This window comes from Anastrepha ludens, chromosome 2 (assembly GCF_028408465.1).
Source record: "Anastrepha ludens isolate Willacy chromosome 2, idAnaLude1.1, whole genome shotgun sequence".
In the NCBI taxonomy this organism is placed as follows: Eukaryota; Metazoa; Arthropoda; class Insecta; order Diptera; family Tephritidae; genus Anastrepha; species Anastrepha ludens.
In genome coordinates this window covers 82618968-82636355 of record NC_071498.1, presented here as the reverse complement: position 1 = coordinate 82636355, position 17388 = coordinate 82618968, and the positions used below count along the sequence as shown (strand labels likewise).

Here is a 17388-nt window from a genome sequence, read left to right as displayed (position 1 = left end):
GTCGAAATATATAAGTACAATTTGTTGGTGGTAATTATACACATATACATGCATTCAGCTCCTTTACTGGGTGGTGAGTTGGCGCAAACATTCGGTTTTCCTTGGCTAATGCGGATTGTCGGTTTCTTCAATATATGTTACGGTCCCTTATTGGTTGTTCTTCATCAAAAGTATAATCCCAAGGTAAATAAAAAAATAATTACTTATTATAAAAAAATATGAATACACAGTGAAACCTCGATATAAAAAAATAATATGCAGCCTGCTGTGTTCCTTAAAAATAAACTCGTTTTCGCAAAGTCATACAAAAATGCCCGTAGATATAAGGAAGACAGTTCTTGGTTTTCAGTCTTCTATTATAATGTAAATGTATTTAAAGTAAAATACTAGACAAACTGACAACCACCATTTTAAATATTTATAAAATCTCTCTATCAAACTATACCACATCGAGTACATACACGCAAATTGCTTTTAGTCTACTCGTAAGCATGGTTTAGAAAATGATTGAAATCGGGTAGCAATCACACCCATCTCTGATACAGCTGAACATTTTCCTTTCTCAGTCAAAAGTTCCCGTGCAACAATTAATGCTGAAAAATGCGATAAAACGGGGGCAAATGTGTATCAACACTGCTGGCAGCCACTTGACAGATATCATCATTTTCCCTTAACAGAAATAATTGTAAAGTTCCAAATAAATTTACCATCCCCAAAATACTTTTTTTTTAGTAAAAAAAATTATGCCACCTTGCATTTAATGTACTTAATATTTTTATTTAATAATTTTTTATCAGTTTATTTATTTATTAAGCCTATAGGAGCACAGTCGAAGAAAAAACGAAACAGCTAGACTTTGTAAGGTGCTTCAACTAGAGCGCTCAGTAAAGCTGGATTCCATTCGAAAACCTAACGGTTCATATACCATATACAAATCGGAAACGTTTAATGCTCTACTTGAAACCCATTTTCTGGGTAGTAGAACGCTTTCTGTAGTAGAAAAGAAAATTGACATTCACGGTAACAATAGTGGAACCTTTGGTCAGATAGTGATGAAAAACCTTAAGTACCCTGGACCAGCAATGCTAAAGAAAGGAGGAAACATACTGATTGCGGCCCTGATGGCGAGCCTATCTTGCACTTGGTCACATACCATCTCAATGGCGACGTGTAAGAGTAATATTTATTCCGAAACCAGGAAAAGATGACTATTCCTTAGCTAAAAGTTTTAGACCAATCAGTTTCACATCATTCTTATTGGAAAGTCTAGAACGAGTAGTAGAAAAGCAAATTCAAACGAGGATATTGCCGAGAAGCCCACTTGGTAGAAATCAACATGCTTACCAGAGCGCGAAATCATGCGAATCAGCCTTACACGATCTTGTTGGCAAGATTGAAGCCGGGCTGGAAGCTGACAAGTACACAATATGTTCCTCTGCCGAACAATATGGTATTAATCAAACCATTGTAAAATGGATACATTCCATGCTCTCTGAGCAGCTGCTAACCGCTGGTGAGAACAGTGACGAACCAATTACCCGTCACGGCCAAACAAGGACCGTTCCGCTGCTGTGGTGCTTCGTCGTAGACTCTCTGCTAACGGAGATGCAGGCACTCGAATTTCATGTCCAAGCATATGCGGACGATGTATGTGCGCTAACATCGGATCAATCCCTCAGAAGGCTTTGTATGAAAGTGCAGAGAATTCTGGATAAAATCGACGACTGGTGCACGAGACAAGGTCTTTCCGAAAATCCATACAAAACTACGTTAGTCCTGTTCACGAGTAAACGGAAACTGGATGAACTTAGTCTTCCAGCACTGTATGTTTATGCATTACGGGTGCCATGAGTACAACGTACGGGGATGCACTAAAAGCTATGCTTGATTTGCTCCCCTTGGATAAGATACATGGTACATACAGATATGGCCTCTGACACGAAAACGGATCTTCGGGACACAAAGAAATCTTTAAGATGATATCTGAACAGTTTTTGGCACCTAAGGACGACCTCATACCCATAGTTTCCTTTGGAAAGAAATTTAATGTCAAATATTGCGTGAGCAATGCAGTACTCCCGAGTGCGTTCAAAGAGGTTTGAAGGATATTTTCTTTACCGATGGGTCCAACAATGAAATAGGTACTGGAGCCGGATGGTACTTAAACGATTCTAATAAGTATCATTGCCCTCCTGAAAGTAGCAGAATGGAAAATGGAGCGGGAAACAGATTGGAGTTTTTAGTGACAGTCAGGCTGCACTTAAGGCTCTGGAGAACGCAAAGCAAACCTCAAAGATTGTTCAAGAATGTAAGAAGAAGATTAATTCTGTTGCAAGACAGAATAAGCTCGAACTTATATGAGTTCCAGGACACTGCGTAGTTCAAATGAAATTGCCGATGAATTGGCCAACTGTGGATCAGTGATTCCCCCACAGTGACCAAAACCAATAATCGGAATCAAGAAGTGTATCAGCGATTATATGTACAGGTATCCCTCGTATAACGCGATAGTTACGTTCCAGAAGAATTGCGCGTTATGTAATTCCGCGTTATCTAAAACATAGTTTTCATATAAATTTGGGGGTTATGTTCCAATAGGTTCTTTTTTAAATAAAATACGTACAAAATAACAGATGCACATATATTTCAACTCAATACTAAAGTTCAGACTTTATAATACAATTAAAAACACAAAACAAAAAATTTGAAAACAAACTAAAACAAATTAAAGGTTTATTAAAAACTTTATTGTTATTCTTCAAACTTCATATGGTAATTAATCTGTTTCACTGTCTTCAAAGATATTTGCACGTGGGCGTTTTGGGGGAGCAATAGCTTCATCAGAAGATATTTCTTCAACATAGTTTTCGCTATTGGATAAGGAACTCGTTCTGGGACCTTGTGGTTCTTCTACTGGTTTTATAATTGCAAAATCTGTTATCAGTTTTTGGTGGGTGGTTTTTTTAAGCTCCTTTTCAATTTCGTAATAAGGTGCTAGATTAATATCTATTCTATCTATCTAAGGCAAAAAAGGGTAATTCCCGGTTTACATTAAAAATACATTACATATTATAAATATGTGGTACGCAAATTAGTGTTACCAGATTTTATAATTATGTATTTTCCCCTTCGCATTATATAAGCCTAAATTTCCCGTTGTACTGAAACCTAATTTTTCCAAATCGCGTTATATCGAAACCGCGTTGTATAAGACCGCGTTATACAAGGGATACCTGTATATGAAATTTACATAAAGAGCGATGGTCCGGTCTGGAATGCTGCAGGACTGCAAAGTATTTTGTGACAAGCCCGAACAGGAAACTGTCGGACTTTCTTCTAAAACTTGGAAGAAAAGACGTTCGGTTGATGGTCGGTAGTATTATATGACACAATTCATGAGGTCAACATATGACTACCATTGGATTCATTGACCACTGAGCATTTTTTCTGTGAGCAAGGCTACGAATTTAGATAGAATTGAATGATAATACAAAAGAGAAATATTGTTGGAATGATTTTTTTTTTTTAATTGTAATCTGGTCGATAATTTCATGGCATTTATTTTTTATGTATGAAATAAAACATTTGTCCGCCGTGGCTACGAGTTACAAGGTGTATTCGATAAGTCCAATTGTTCTGTCTACTTTTTCCAATAAATCTGACCGTATGGCGTTAGTGGCGGCTTAAATATTCCAATAAATCGATTGTTAAGTGCGCTGGCACGTTGCGCCGTCTTGTTGGAATCAAATGTCGTCGGTGTTTAGCTATTTAATCGATGATGCCGCCAATGCTCTATAAACTTCGCGATCAGATTTATTTTTTTTAAGTAAATTTTCGCAATTCGGAAGCGTTGTTCCGGCGTTAAATGATTTATGATGACTTGTCAAATCTTACTAAACAGAAATGTGCCATTCTCAGCTGAGAACCTATAGTCATCGATATCGATAATTCTCATGCAGTTAAAAAAATATCCCATACACAAAATTTAGAGAAATTTTATAAATTATAGCTACATTTTTTATAATAATCTTAATACAAATAATAATACTAATGGAAAATAAAGATGTTGTTATATCAAAGTTTCACAAATTTTCTTCAGATTTATATATGCCCTTTAAATTCGTTATATCGAGATTTCACTGTAAACTAATTATAAATAATTTGTTTTGAAATTCTCTTACTAGACCATACGCGAAAAAAGAAACGAGTTGTTGCTAAAAAGCAGTAGCCGCAACTCCCAGTATAAACAGCTTTATAATTCCATCGATATTGAGTAAAAAATTGTGCTTGATGGGTCAACCGTGGACCACACGCATATTTCAATGGCATTATGTTGGAATTCACTCCACCAATTTATTATTACAATAAATAAACAATATGTAAATATTAAAATAAATGCACATTGTTAAGTATATGCTACAACATGTTAAAAATATACGTATATATGTACGTACATACATAAGTTTGACCTCGATCTGGCTGATGACCGCCATATCTTCCAAAATTGTTTACCTGTGAAACTATTTGATTTATGTCCCAAGTGCTTATATATCAACGTCAGCTATTAAAAACATGTCACAAAAAATGTAGAAAAATATTCATTTCCAATTTTCGGCACCTCAAAATAGTTAACGAATCTCTTATTTGATTTCAAAATTCTAAATTATTACAACTGATTTCCTTTTGATATTGCAAAAACAGCAATATGAGTAAAAGACCTTTAGGTAAGTATTGCGTATTTCAATGTTGTTTTCGGGTATCAAATATTCATAATATTTTTTTCTGGCTTGCATAGGCCCCGGACCCGGTGCTTACATGTTACCGCCCACTGTCGGCTATGAGAATCATGATAATCGAAAACAACGTATGCCGCAGTATTCATTCGGTACACGCTCGTATAGGCACGAGAAACTACTGGGACCAGGAGCCGGAGCCTACAAGGTAGATACTTTGACGCGTTATGGCGTAAGTACTAGCAATCAATTTACAATCCAAGGCAGAACGTATGTGAAAGGTAAAGTTTTGATTGGGCTTTTTATATTTTTATTTTGCCTCTAAAGATATATGAATGTATATTTCCACTACTTTCAGAAAAGAACATTGGTCCAGGTCCGGGTGCACACGACGTGCATCTAAAACCATTCTTCAAGGGCACCGATGCGCCAGCTTACTCAATGTCTTGGCGTAATGCCTATGCTTTCAAAAGCTCTACACCTGGGCCTAATGTGTATGGTGTAGATGTGTCACCAATTAAGCAAGCATTTCCAGCCTACAGCATGTAAGTAATGCATTTTAAGAAGTTTACTTTGTTTCCTGCAGTTTTAATTTATTTATCGATCCAGGGGCATCCGATGCGGTTTAACTGGCAAAGCTATATCACCTGGACCAGCGGCTTATGGTGCTGGAAATTTATCGGTGAAACTACCTCGTAGCCCTGAATTTTCAATTTCCGGCCGTAATCCGTACTCATTCAAAAAAATTGGACCTGGTCCAAACAATTATAATCTCATATATTACCGTCCCGGCAAATCAGGGCAAGCATATTCCTTCGGTATACGTCACCACGACTTTGCGCCTCCAATGATTGTTAAATGTGATAACATGTAGTTGCAATATTAAGATGAAATCTTAAACAATTTTTTTGGTTATTAATTTTTAAGTAAAAATGCTCAAGTTTTGTAAGAATGTAAAATTAATATAAATAAAAAAAGTTAAATTTTTCGGCAACCAACGTCAAAAAGTTCCGCATCAATTGGCTTCAGTTCCCTAAATGTCCTTGGTGAAAGTTTACCATCTAGAGAACAAATCCTAAATTGTCGATGGGGCAGGACTGTCCACAGGTACAGCCAGACTTCGCCGAAAAGTGTAAATAATTAGTGTGCGATAAGGAAATGGCACTGCTAGGACTGCATGAGAATACCAGGAAATCACATTTCGAGAACTTGATCATTTCAGACACTGTCAAGACATTTATTTTAAATAAGTTGCAATATTCAAACTCCATTCAAACAAACATCAAAAGAAGGTTGGATATTTTGCACAGTGAAAACTATTTATATATGTACTTACATATGATAGGTCCAATCCCAGCGGGCTATATTGAGTGAAAGCTTAATTTACGAACTGTATGAGAAAACAACTCCTACCCTCGAAGTAAGAGTTATAGTTAGCCAAATAATTGTCACGTTTTCACTCTTTCATACAGTACTGAGAAAGGATTTATCTTAACTATCTCCAAGAATCGCTAGAGCAAACTGTCTATTTCGAGATAAAGGCTTTTTTAATATACTCAAGTAGTCCAGTATCTCTTTTCGTTAAGATAGCTGTGAACATAAACATTCAGAAGCCCTAGCTTGGCATGAGGAGTATTCGTAAGGTGGTCAATCTGCACGTGTCGCTTTTTCATATTATATTATTACTACTTCTTCATTGGCTCTGAGCGATTTTGACTTAGCTCAACACAGCGCAAAAATCTTTATTTCTTTCTCGTGCTGTCTCACTGTCAATTATTTTTCTTAGCAGTGCTCTTATAAGAAACATTCTACTAGGTCAAATTGAGAGCCGTCAAGCACACCTTATTTAATATATCTTGCTTATGGTACTCAAATACTGGTAAGTAAAGTTAAAAGAAAATGTTTTTCACAAGGGAGATAGTAGTAGAACGCTATGTAGAAATTAGAATTCTTACCTCTTAAATTTTAGGAATTACGAATATACATACATATGTATCTAATAGTATGCGCCCTTATTAAGAGCGATTAAGGGAAAGAAATAAATATTGTATATGTATACAAGCTTCCGCCGTAACCGAATCGGATGGTTGCGAGTGCCGGAGTTCAAAACCCGCTGTGGGCTCGAAACACAAAAATTATAGAAAATGTTTTTTTCTAATAGCGCTCGTCAATTGGCAAGCAATGGAAAGTCTCGGAGTGTATTTCTGCCACTAAAAACCTCTGCCAAATGCCATTATAAAGCGGCGTAAGACGGGACTTTGTGTTCTACTTCTTCTTAATTGACACGATAGCCGTTTAAACGATATTAATCGTTGGCACCAGTAGAGCACACCAAATGAAGCTTGCACTGTCTCCACCTGATCTTTCCAACGCCAAGCAGATGTTTTTCTTCTCTCCCATCACCAGTAAGTACCACATCCAATACTTTCAGGGCTGAGGCAGCAGATCCGCTGGATCTTTATTCCCTGCACTATGTTTATGTCACTGGATCGGACAGTGCACAGACGGACCATAAACGACATTCATCGGGAGACCATTACCACCTTCCTAAGCTCCCGACCCCCGAATGCCGTTATCGGAGTACAACCATCGTTCTGGATACTGTAGCAGGTTTAACTCCTACTTATCCAGAATTGACCCCGACATGCTTAACATATATCCGGCATGTGAAGGCCCCCCGCACCACACTAACTACCTTTTCACACGCCCCATCAAACCCACTCATCTAACATCCCTCTCCCTCTGGACCCAACCTGTCGAAGCAGCTAGTTTCCAGGGCATACCGGTAGATGAGCTAAACGAGTAGTGCCTTTGAGCACCTCATGTTCCATTCTGACCAAATTCTTTTTGGAGCGGAACATGCCAGATTATCAACCCATCTCGTGTTGAAGTGGCATTGCTACTTGTACCACGCAATTTGTAGGTTGAGAGAGGTATCCTTCAATCTCCATATCAAGAGGGAGGCGAGTGGTAGAACTCTCTCTCGCTAATTTGTCAGCCTTACAATTCCCTTGTATGCCTCTATGCCCTGCCAGCCATATCAAATGGATGAGGAAAAATTTCGCCACCTCGTTAAGAAATGCCCGACATTTGCGAGCAAATAAATTTAATCGCCGCTTGGCCATTAGAAAAAATATATACATATTTCTCTAAAGATAGTAACATTTTTGCCTAATCAGGCAGCTACCTCATTAATGGGGAGAATTTCAATTTGAAATACCCTACAGTTATTAGGAAGACGAGCCGAAACGCTGACTTTTGGCTTCTTACTCCAAAGCCAACATCGTCCAGCTTGGAGTCATGAGTATAGAACAGTAAGCAGTTTTTCCGACCAGTTATTTTGTCAACCCACTCACGTCCAGCTGGAATTCTAGTACTAAATAACCTATTAAAATATGGTTCAACCAAATGATAGTCAACAGGATTTGTTGGACGCAGACCGGGTGATATGGTCGGGGGTCCAACATCTAAATCGCGCCATTGATTAGTTGAAGCAAGCTGAGCACCAGTGTTACCAGCATTCTGTTTACCAACCTAGTCTAGGTCAGGTAAGAAGAAAAAAGTTTTCAGAGGATCAGAGGATGTGGTTCTAAGAGCGCCGCTGATACATCTAGACGCTATACGTTAAACTTCCTGATACATCTAGACGCTATACGTTAAACTCCGACTCTTGCCCACTAAACTACAATTCCGTAATGGATGATAGGTCTATATAGCTAGTGACTGTGCTTTCAATATAACCATAACCATAACCAGAGAACGTTGATTTGATAAAAAAAAGTTCAGTTCTAACTTGGGAGGAACAGAACCTGTCCACGAAAAACACCTCAGACATTTTTTGTGAAATGTTCACCAGGGTTGGCGTTGAAACAAAGTGTTTGCTTACATTTGATGTTACATATTATTTTGTTGTTGTAGCAGCATAAACATACCCTATACTTATTTGGGGAATGCTGCTGAAGTGACAGTCCTTGGCCGGATATAAATACGGGTCGTTCCGGTAACGTAGAACCGACTGTCGTGGGATATTATTTTGTTGAATCTCGTTGTTTGCATATTTGATTATCAATTTGATTTCCCATATTACGTAGATATGAACTAAACTTAAGTTTTTTTTTTTATTTATTTCTTTCATTTATATTTTTTATTTATTTTCGTTATTTTCTATTTAGTATTTATTTTTCTATTTTTATTTATTATTTATATTCGTTATTTATTCAATAAAATGAAAAGTAAATAATATTTTCAACTCAAAACTAGTTAACAATTTGATAAAAATTAATTAGATCTTCATTACAAAATCATTAAATTCCTTCAACCAAATCAAATTAATATCTGCATATGAAAAATCATTCATAGAGAGTTACAAAAGATCAAATGCGCATACATAAATATTTATGTATATGTCTGCAAGCATACACACAACACCAAAAAAACCACCGTTCATCAAAAATAATGTTCCCTTTATTTTTGGCATATGCCCATCCATACATATACTCGTATGTGATTTTATAGATATATATATTATATGAGCCTGCGGGATCTTGCAACAGCAAAATTATCACCATTCACGAATTAATATGAACGATGGTTGCGAAAATTTTTTTTTATACATTACCAACACAATCTCAGTATGGTAAACAAACCGTCGTGACTTTCTACTTGACATCAGCAAATCAGCTGATGCCTTCAAAATTGCTGAGATCTGACTTTCGGTCTGATGTTGGCCACACCTCTGCCTTCTGTACAGCGTCCAATAAGTTGTTCATACGGAAAGGAAGTAACATAAATAAAAACTGCGTTGATTTTTTCTTTTGCCACCAACACCATCTCATCTTTTTTTTCGTAAACAAACCGTCGTTACTTCGCATTTGACGTCAGCAAAACGGTTGATTCCTTCAAATTCGCTGAGAGCCGATTAACTGTGTGATGTTGGCCATACCTTCTGAGTTCTTTCACCATGCATAAACTGTGCAGAGCAATATACATTAGTGAGCATAATTGCACTCAATTCTGTTAAGAATTTGAAATTATTTTCGCCTTTCAATTTCATGTTTGTCAATTTACACTATTCCGTAGTCCATGAGACTTCCCAATAACTAATCGAGCACTTCATGAATTTTGAACAGCTGACTCTCCTACACGAAGAAAGGCAAACATGAAAAATCTATACCGCATACGAAACACATCCGATTCCCTTATCAAAACTTTTTTAAATAATTCAAGTAATAAACACATCGCACTGTTTATACCATTTTAATCATAGCTTGAAAACCTTTTGAATTGAACGATATTAAATAATTTAAGCATATATCCATTACCAAAGAACCTCACAGAAATAGTTAAAATTTTATGATATATGTGATATGAAACTTGCAATCCTTTTGAATTGACCGATATTAAGTAGTTTAAGCACATATCCATTACAAAAGAACCTCGCACAAATAGCTATAATTTTAATCAATTTAAAGGAATCGTGACATGAAACTCGAAATCCTTTTGAATTGATCGATATCAAGCATATATCCATTACCAAAGAACCTCACAGAAATAGTTATAATTTTAATCAAGTTAAAGAAATCGTGACATGTGTATCACCCTATGTTGCCAATTGCATTCGCTTTTAATTTTCATTCGTATAGAAACGCAAAAAATTTAATTCCGTTAATTTTGGCCAAAAAACTCGAACAAAACGAAAAAAAAAATCGCAAATACGGGGAAAAATATAAAAAATAAAAAAATCGTCTCAGTTCAAAACGGTAAACATTTAAGGATCGCTCATGTGCACCTTAATTAGAAAAAGAAATTTGATGTGAAAGAGAGTGAAGTGGATGTGAAAGTTAGTTGTAGTTAAGGATCAAGGCACGAAAAACCGCATTTATTCTATAATAGCAACGAATAACATGGACCACATTGAGCAGAAGTTAGGAAACGACGAGCCGGAGCAACATTCATTTGCAAAGACTGAATTCCCAGATGAAGCTCCAACAAGTTCCGAGTCGGTAAAAATAAGGGAAAGCGATTGTGACATGAAACCATTAGGGAGCTCTATCAAGCAAGGTAACATGTCAAGGGATTCCGACTTTTTGAATGTAAAATCAGCAATAAAACAAATGCCAATAATCAACCCATTAGACGACGCTGATACAGAACAGAAAACTCCTGTGCCTGTGGGTGGAGATCGTCATGGTTCATCTGTAGACAATCGATATTTCTATGAAGATGAAGTTTTTCATATTGATAAAAGAGGCCGTGTCAAATTTGGACTGGTTATTGGAACGTCTGAGGCATATGATGGTGATGAGGAAGACGACGTTGAAGGTGCGTTATTGAAAGGTGAAGTGCGAGTAGCGTGGTATTCTGAAGGCAAAGAGGAGGTCCGAGAGGAAAGGGCGGTAAGTAATATGATGTACATATATGTATATGCGTTAAGCAGTGTTCCATATTTAATGCAATTTACTGTTTTTATTTTTTGAAAAATTATATAATTTGCGGTAGACTAAAGTTAAATAGGGAACAATAAATAGTAAAATGGAGAATATTTTGTGCAAGGAATATTATACAATATTGATGCAGTAAATATTACTTGTCATACATATAAGAAAAGGCGTTTAAGTGTTATCCATGGTAAGGTTATTGTGTAAAGCTTGTGATATTTTTTGACCGTTATATGAAATCAGTGTTTGGCAATTGAACAGTTGGCATGGCCATCGGCAAGATACAATGTATTGATTTTTTACGTATAATTTACACCCACTGCTTAAAAAATCATTAGAACATAATTGTTATTTTCTAACATACCAAAGATTGGATTAGCTGATCGCACACTAATTCCTAGTGATGTGGTGCGTCGTTTAGTGCCAGGCAAGGAAACGCAACGTGGCTATTGTCGTGATATTAGAATGCACGCAGATGTAAAAGTGCTGGGCACCAAGTATGTCATAAAAAATGTTATGACCGAACGGCTGCGTCCGATTAACTATTGGCAAGGAGGTAGTGCCGTATGTCTAGATTCTTGGGTTGGAAGCACGAGAGATGTGGAGGAGAAGGCTGTGCTTAGGTTACTAACATTGCTATAACTATACATTTACAATTATTTACTGTTAGATATTTTATTTGTCAGGTCAGCCGCTGGTGCCCGCATTGAAATCTCATCAAATATGTTCCACGCTTTTTCGGACTATAATACTCTTAATACAACAGGAATCTTTGATCCTCATGTATTCTTTCCGGGTAATGTTGTAGTGGGCCGTTTACAATCATTAGATTCTGTGAAATTGCTAACGCCCAATATACCGATACACAAAAACAAAAAAGGAAAAGCATTAAAAGGAAGGGTAAGTAGAAATTCTAAATGTGGTTATACATTTATAAATAAGGCAGAACTTTTTAACGTTGTTATATATTCGTATTTTGTAATCCACCTAAAATTCGTATGTATTTGCATAGTATACAATTGAGTCTGTCGAGACTACTTCAGTTTGGGTTGACTGGCAATGTAAAGCTCTCTCTGATGCAACTGATATTGACGCCGCCCTTCTTGAGCAACCAAATCCTTGTGTGAGTGGTGAGGACTTGCAACGGTTGAAACGTTTAAATCTCTTTGAGTCATGCATGCCCCAGATAAGCGATCGCAACTATTTAAAATTTTCCAGTCTTGATACCTGTATAAAAAAATCGCAATGGGGAAAAGATTTAGGTGGGTTCACTACTTTACCAAATTTGGTTTTTTTATGCTAATTATACTATCTTTCAGCCAGTAAATTTAAAGAAGAATTTGCACAAATTCAAAAAACAATTGAAGATTTAGACATTCAAAGAAAAAAAAATAAACCCAGTTCAGTTGACGTTGATTCGAAAAGGGCAAAACCTAAAAAGTCTACTTCGAAATTAGATAAACCGAGCAGCGCTGATAGCAAAGAAGAGACGAGCCCACACGAAACTTCCGTTGAACAAGGTGCATCCAATTTGCAAACGAAAGAAACTTCTGGATCAAATGTAGAACCAGAATGGGTTACAGATGAGGAAGATGAAGAGGATGATGAGGATGAATATTTCTTCAATGATGATTTCTATGAAGATGGTGTTAGCACTACAACCTGTTCAACTCCTTCGCCTCATCACAGTCCAAAACCTAGCAAACGACACTTTTTAAAAAAGAAAAGTAAAGCACCCACAAAACGTGCACCTTCTTTCATGATTCCGGAGTTTCAGCCAAAAGATGGCGATGAATTAGTCACTGAAGTGGGTGTTGTATTCAGCACTGCTACTGTCGTTTGGCAAGATGGCACCGTAGAGGCTGATATACCATCCACACAATTGTACCCTATACACCATTTGGATAATCATGTACGCCGGCAGAATAACTTACATTTAAATAAGCTTATAATACAATATTTCTAGGAGTTTTTCCCGGGAGATTTCGTTACGTCCGGCAAAGAAGGTGCTGATACGAGCTATCGTAATTATGGTGTCGTACAAATGGTGGATCACCAGGGACGTACAGCGCGTGTAAAATGGTTTACAACGTACACATCGGCGGATGAACCGAGGTGCGTGATATTAATTTGAATTATTTACATTCAGATTTTATACTTACAATCCATTATACATAGACCCACATATAATGGTGAAACCGAAGTAAGTGTTTACGATTTAAAAGATCATGCTGACTTTCAATATCGCCCTGGAACCATGGTTATACGCGTTGCAAATTTTGTTGGAGAAGATGCCACTTGTACAGCAGGTCAAATCATAGATAATTACACTGATGGGCGAACCAAGGTGTGGTGGGTGGACGGACATATAAGTATGTGTTGGCCACAAGATTTGTTTGAAGTTGGCCAGAATGAGTACGCTGATTGGGGCCAAGAATCTGAGGATTCGTGGGAAACAGAATCGGAAAATAGCGAACTGGGGGGCAGTACACCCATGGTAGCTCTGGAAGAATCGCAGGTTATGTGGAACATTGAGCGCACACGTGTTGCTATTGCGCGTTTAGAAGAAATTTTCAGTATGAGTCCAAAGTTGCAAAATGTCGAAGTTAGTATAGTATTGATTTAAACTTAACCGATACTAAAAATAATTTTTTTTTTTCCATATTTAGGTGATGCGTAATTTGTTAAATGTTTACAAAGGTTGTCGTTACTTAGATCGATTAATGAACACCAGCTTTTTTCATGAAGATAATTTCATGGTAACTGTCGAATAGCTCTGTATCAAAAAGAGAGTACCATTAATACTAATAAACGCATTCTTTTCCATTTAAGGGCCTTATTGAACGTGTACGTATAGGTGGGTCTCAAGCGGTTGCGGAACGTGCGCAGGATCGAAAAAATCGTCTGTATAATTATGTGCCAGCTACTTCACCAAATGTGAAACAACATATGACAACTCATGCAGAATCGTCTCATCTGACTATTGTTTCTTGCACATGCCCAAGCACCAGCACGCACTCTAACCTTGCAGCAGCAGCTGCATCCAAAAAATATGCACCCAAAATTATCTTCAACATTTCGCGAACGCCGTATAAAACTCCATCAAACACTGGTAATGTTCCTGGTGCAGCTACTGGCTCTTCTGCTAGTGGCAGTCTCCCTATGCTGCCTCCTGTGGTAAAGTTAAAATCGTCAACAGCGACCGCTACTATGACATTAGCATCATCACAACACAACTCGTTTGAGAAAGCTGGAGGTACGCAGTTGGCAGTAGCCGATGAAGAGCCACAAACCGTTCATAACACGGATAGTAAGACAGTATTGAGCCATCAACAAAACATTATTGCCCAGAATAGTCAACTGATCCACTCAGCTATGCTTAACATTGAAAAAGCATTCGAAAAAACTTGCCAAATAAAATCAGTACCGGCAACATCACAGGTAAAACCTCGTTTGTATAAAATTAAATATATTTTATCTTAATTTCAAAGTTGTATTCATTATTGAAGGATGACTCCGGTAATTATTCGCGTAATGAGAACTGTGATGGCAGTTCAACCAGCTATGCCAGCTACTCAGATCTCACAAATGCAGATGGAAATGGGTCGTTAACGAAAGTTAATGATGATCAAAAGTCAATATCTTGTAGCAGCATCGAATTTAATGAAGATGCGCCGCCTGAAATGGATTGTGTGCGCCTCTGTTCGTTACTAAAGGAACAGTTAATTAAATGCATACAACAAATTCGTGAAAAATTCTACCAAGGCGATAATCTCAATTTGAACGAAGTATTCGGTTTTGATGACAATGAGAGGTCGCTATCCGGAGAAGCAGTGGTCTTATCTGAAGAAAAGTCAGCGAAAGGCAACGAAGAAGGAAAACCAAATGTGGTGGAGAAAAAGTTTCAAAATTTGAAAAAAGCCGATGTACCTGTTGAAAGAACAGATTCAGCAACAGAATCGCAAGATTCCATTGTAAGCTCGCCTGTCTCACCAATGTCGCTCGTAAATGTAGCATCGGAAAGTTTTCAAGTTTTGGCGCTATCGCCATCGGGCCACAAGTATCAATTGACCATTTTTCATCCACATAATACTCAGCAATATTATAGAGCAGTACAACGCGAACATCGCATGTTGAAGTCTTCGCTGCCACCTGGCGTCTGGGTTAAGTAAGTGGGATTTTTTTATTTAGTTAAATAGAAAGGATACACATTCGTATTTGATGACTCCGTAGAATTTTTGAAGATCGCATTGATTTGCTCAGCGTCATGATTGAGGGTCCAAAAAAGACGCCATACGAAGATGGTTTGTTTTTCTTCGATATTCAGCTTGGCCCCGACTATCCAAAGAGTCCGCCATTGTGCCACTACATAAGTTATTGCTCAGATCGCTTAAATCCAAACCTATACGAAGACGGTAAAGTATGTGTGTCTTTGCTGGGCACTTGGGCGGGGCGCGATTCAGAAGTTTGGGGTCCAAATAGCACTCTACTCCAGGTGATTGTTTCTATACAAGGTCTGATACTGGTACCTGAACCATACTTTAATGAGGCTGGTTATGATAAACAAAAAGGTACAGAAATAATTTGGTCCATCAAAGTAAAAAAATACGTTGAAAATTATCTGTTTCAATTTAGGTTCACAGCAGGGCAGCGAAAACTCACGCATGTACAATGAAATGGTTATCATCAAAATGGTGCAATCGTCTACGAAGCTTTTACAGCAGCCACCAGAACTATTTCGACGCGAAATATACGAACATTGGAAACAACGTGGTTTTTTAATGTACGAACGCATTAAAGGTTGGATGGAATTATCCAAATCAACACCAAATAACCAAAACGAAGTGGGTAAAACAAAATGTGCAGTAGAAGAAGAGGTGTATCAGCCAGAACAATCAAACTTGACTGCCGGTAAGAAAGGTTTTTCAGCAGTGCAAATTAGTAAAGTGACCAAAAATAACGTCTTACTGAATTTTTCAGTTATCCCAGAAAATGTGAAAATTAACTACGCTCCTCCCGATTTCCCACTTGTACCTGCTAGCCGTGGCTTTTGTTTAACATTAGTGGACCTCATAGAAACATTTAAAATGAAATTAGTAGCGCTAAGTACGGAACGTAAACAGTCGATGGAGAAAGATGATGCAGCCACGATTATAAAGGGCATGGATTAGAACATGAAATTAGCACCAATTGTGACTGTCGTGCTTTTTTTGTTCGCCTAAACGACTTTCTGTAACGACTTTTTCTGTGTAAAATTGAGAAATTTATCAAATTCTATTTTTTATTATTTTATTTGAATAATTTTCGCCTATTGTATGGTACTTACGTTACATTTGCGTTTAAGCATTGCCGATTCGAATTCTTACATGCATACAAGAATTTAACACTAACTTTTTATAAACAAAGTATTAAATTACTAATTTAAGTCACATACTCACATATTTGAAGAACATTTGTCTAAATTACATGAAATAATACTCAAACACATGCTGTAAATTATAAATCTCAAAAAAGAAAAATAGCTCAACCTACATAATTATATGCCTCAGTCATAAAAGGAAATAAATTACTAGAAATTCTAAATTGAAAATGTAAACCGAGCGCAGGCTAAATTTAGTACTAAAAAGTGTTGTGCATTTTATCAGCAAAATAAGCAGGGAAAATCTGCAATTATTTTCCTTATCAGATTTTTAATCGACATGTAACTATTAAGAAAAACGAAGTTGTAATTATTGAAACAACAAAAATAAATGAGATGCAATTGTCGATCAGAAAATGGATTATACATATATTTAGAGGATTCACAAGTTGTAAAGCCATAAAATCCTAAACTGTACTTTATATTATGATAGTTTAAAAATTTTGTTGTTGTCTTGCACAGAAAAAGGAATTAAAAAAATACAAACTGTGATTGCTATTTGTACTATGTCGTAACTGCTCAATTGCGCTTCTGTGCAGTGTAAGACAAAAATTGCTTGTGTATAATTTTAGGAGCGGATTAAACCAAAAAGAAAAAACGTGAAGGAGTAGTCACGACTGTAGTAATTTTTAAGAATTTGCTTTATGACTTATAACCTTATGAGACTATATGAATCCCCTAATTATATTATCAAAACTTCAATAATAACCAGATTTAAAGAAAGCTTTCAAAAAAACAACCTTAAATGTGAGCTTAAATGATGTGTTGTTGTTTGCAGTAAGTAGAGTATTTAATTATT

The 17388-nt window shown here is 36.9% G+C and overlaps 3 protein-coding genes across 4 annotated transcripts in view; all 3 read left to right on the top strand.

Moving 5' to 3' along the window:
• Positions 1-4594, top strand: part of LOC128871968 (synaptic vesicular amine transporter) — a 32164-nt gene extending 27570 nt beyond the window's left edge. The window contains exons 8-9 of the mRNA XM_054114184.1: positions 59-183; positions 4185-4594. Coding sequence (XP_053970159.1) covers positions 59-183; positions 4185-4277 — 218 coding nt within the window. The 3' untranslated portion in view covers positions 4278-4594. The remainder of the gene's footprint in view (positions 1-58; positions 184-4184) is intronic.
• Positions 4595-4596: 2 nt separating this feature from the next.
• On the top strand, positions 4597-5608 carry LOC128871969 (outer dense fiber protein 3-like protein 2). The gene is made up of 4 exons (XM_054114185.1): positions 4597-4724; positions 4796-5014; positions 5092-5278; positions 5343-5608. Exons 1-4 carry the CDS (start codon positions 4706-4708, stop codon positions 5605-5607), a joined length of 690 nt encoding a protein of 229 aa, XP_053970160.1. The 5' UTR covers positions 4597-4705; the 3' UTR covers position 5608.
• Positions 5609-10425: 4817 nt separating this feature from the next.
• On the top strand, positions 10426-17093 carry LOC128871967 ((E3-independent) E2 ubiquitin-conjugating enzyme UBE2O). Of its 2 annotated transcripts, none has more exons than XM_054114182.1 (14): positions 10426-10793; positions 10869-11128; positions 11540-11793; positions 11857-12070; positions 12183-12432; positions 12490-13082; positions 13137-13285; positions 13349-13775; positions 13840-13929; positions 14003-14611; positions 14662-15338; positions 15404-15741; positions 15806-16081; positions 16151-17093. In XM_054114182.1, the coding sequence occupies exons 1-14, from the start codon at positions 10637-10639 to the stop codon at positions 16339-16341; spliced, it is 4485 nt and encodes a 1494-aa protein (XP_053970157.1). In that variant the 5' UTR covers positions 10426-10636; the 3' UTR covers positions 16342-17093. The 2 variants fall into 2 exon arrangements, with proteins under 2 accessions (XP_053970157.1, XP_053970158.1); XM_054114183.1 differs by having other exon boundaries at positions 10427-10793; positions 14680-15338.
• Positions 17094-17388: the final 295 nt, after the last annotated feature.

What these genes read in the sequence shown, in the direction of transcription:
- LOC128871969 (XM_054114185.1), top strand. An exon ending in AGGCAGAACGTATGTGAAAG is followed by an intron (nt 5,015 to 5,091) that starts GTAAAGTTTTGA and finishes CACTACTTTCAG; the next exon opens with AAAAGAACATTGGTCCAGGT. An exon ending in GCATTTCCAGCCTACAGCAT is followed by an intron (nt 5,279 to 5,342) that starts GTAAGTAATGCA and finishes TTATCGATCCAG; the next exon opens with GGGCATCCGATGCGGTTTAA.
- LOC128871967 (XM_054114182.1), top strand. Translation starts at nt 10,637, where the DNA reads ATGGACCACATTGAGCAGAAGTTAGGAAACGACGAGCCGGAGCAACAT. An exon ending in TTCATGAAGATAATTTCATG is followed by an intron (nt 13,930 to 14,002) that starts GTAACTGTCGAA and finishes TTTCCATTTAAG; the next exon opens with GGCCTTATTGAACGTGTACG. An exon ending in ACAATCAAACTTGACTGCCG is followed by an intron (nt 16,082 to 16,150) that starts GTAAGAAAGGTT and finishes TGAATTTTTCAG; the next exon opens with TTATCCCAGAAAATGTGAAA.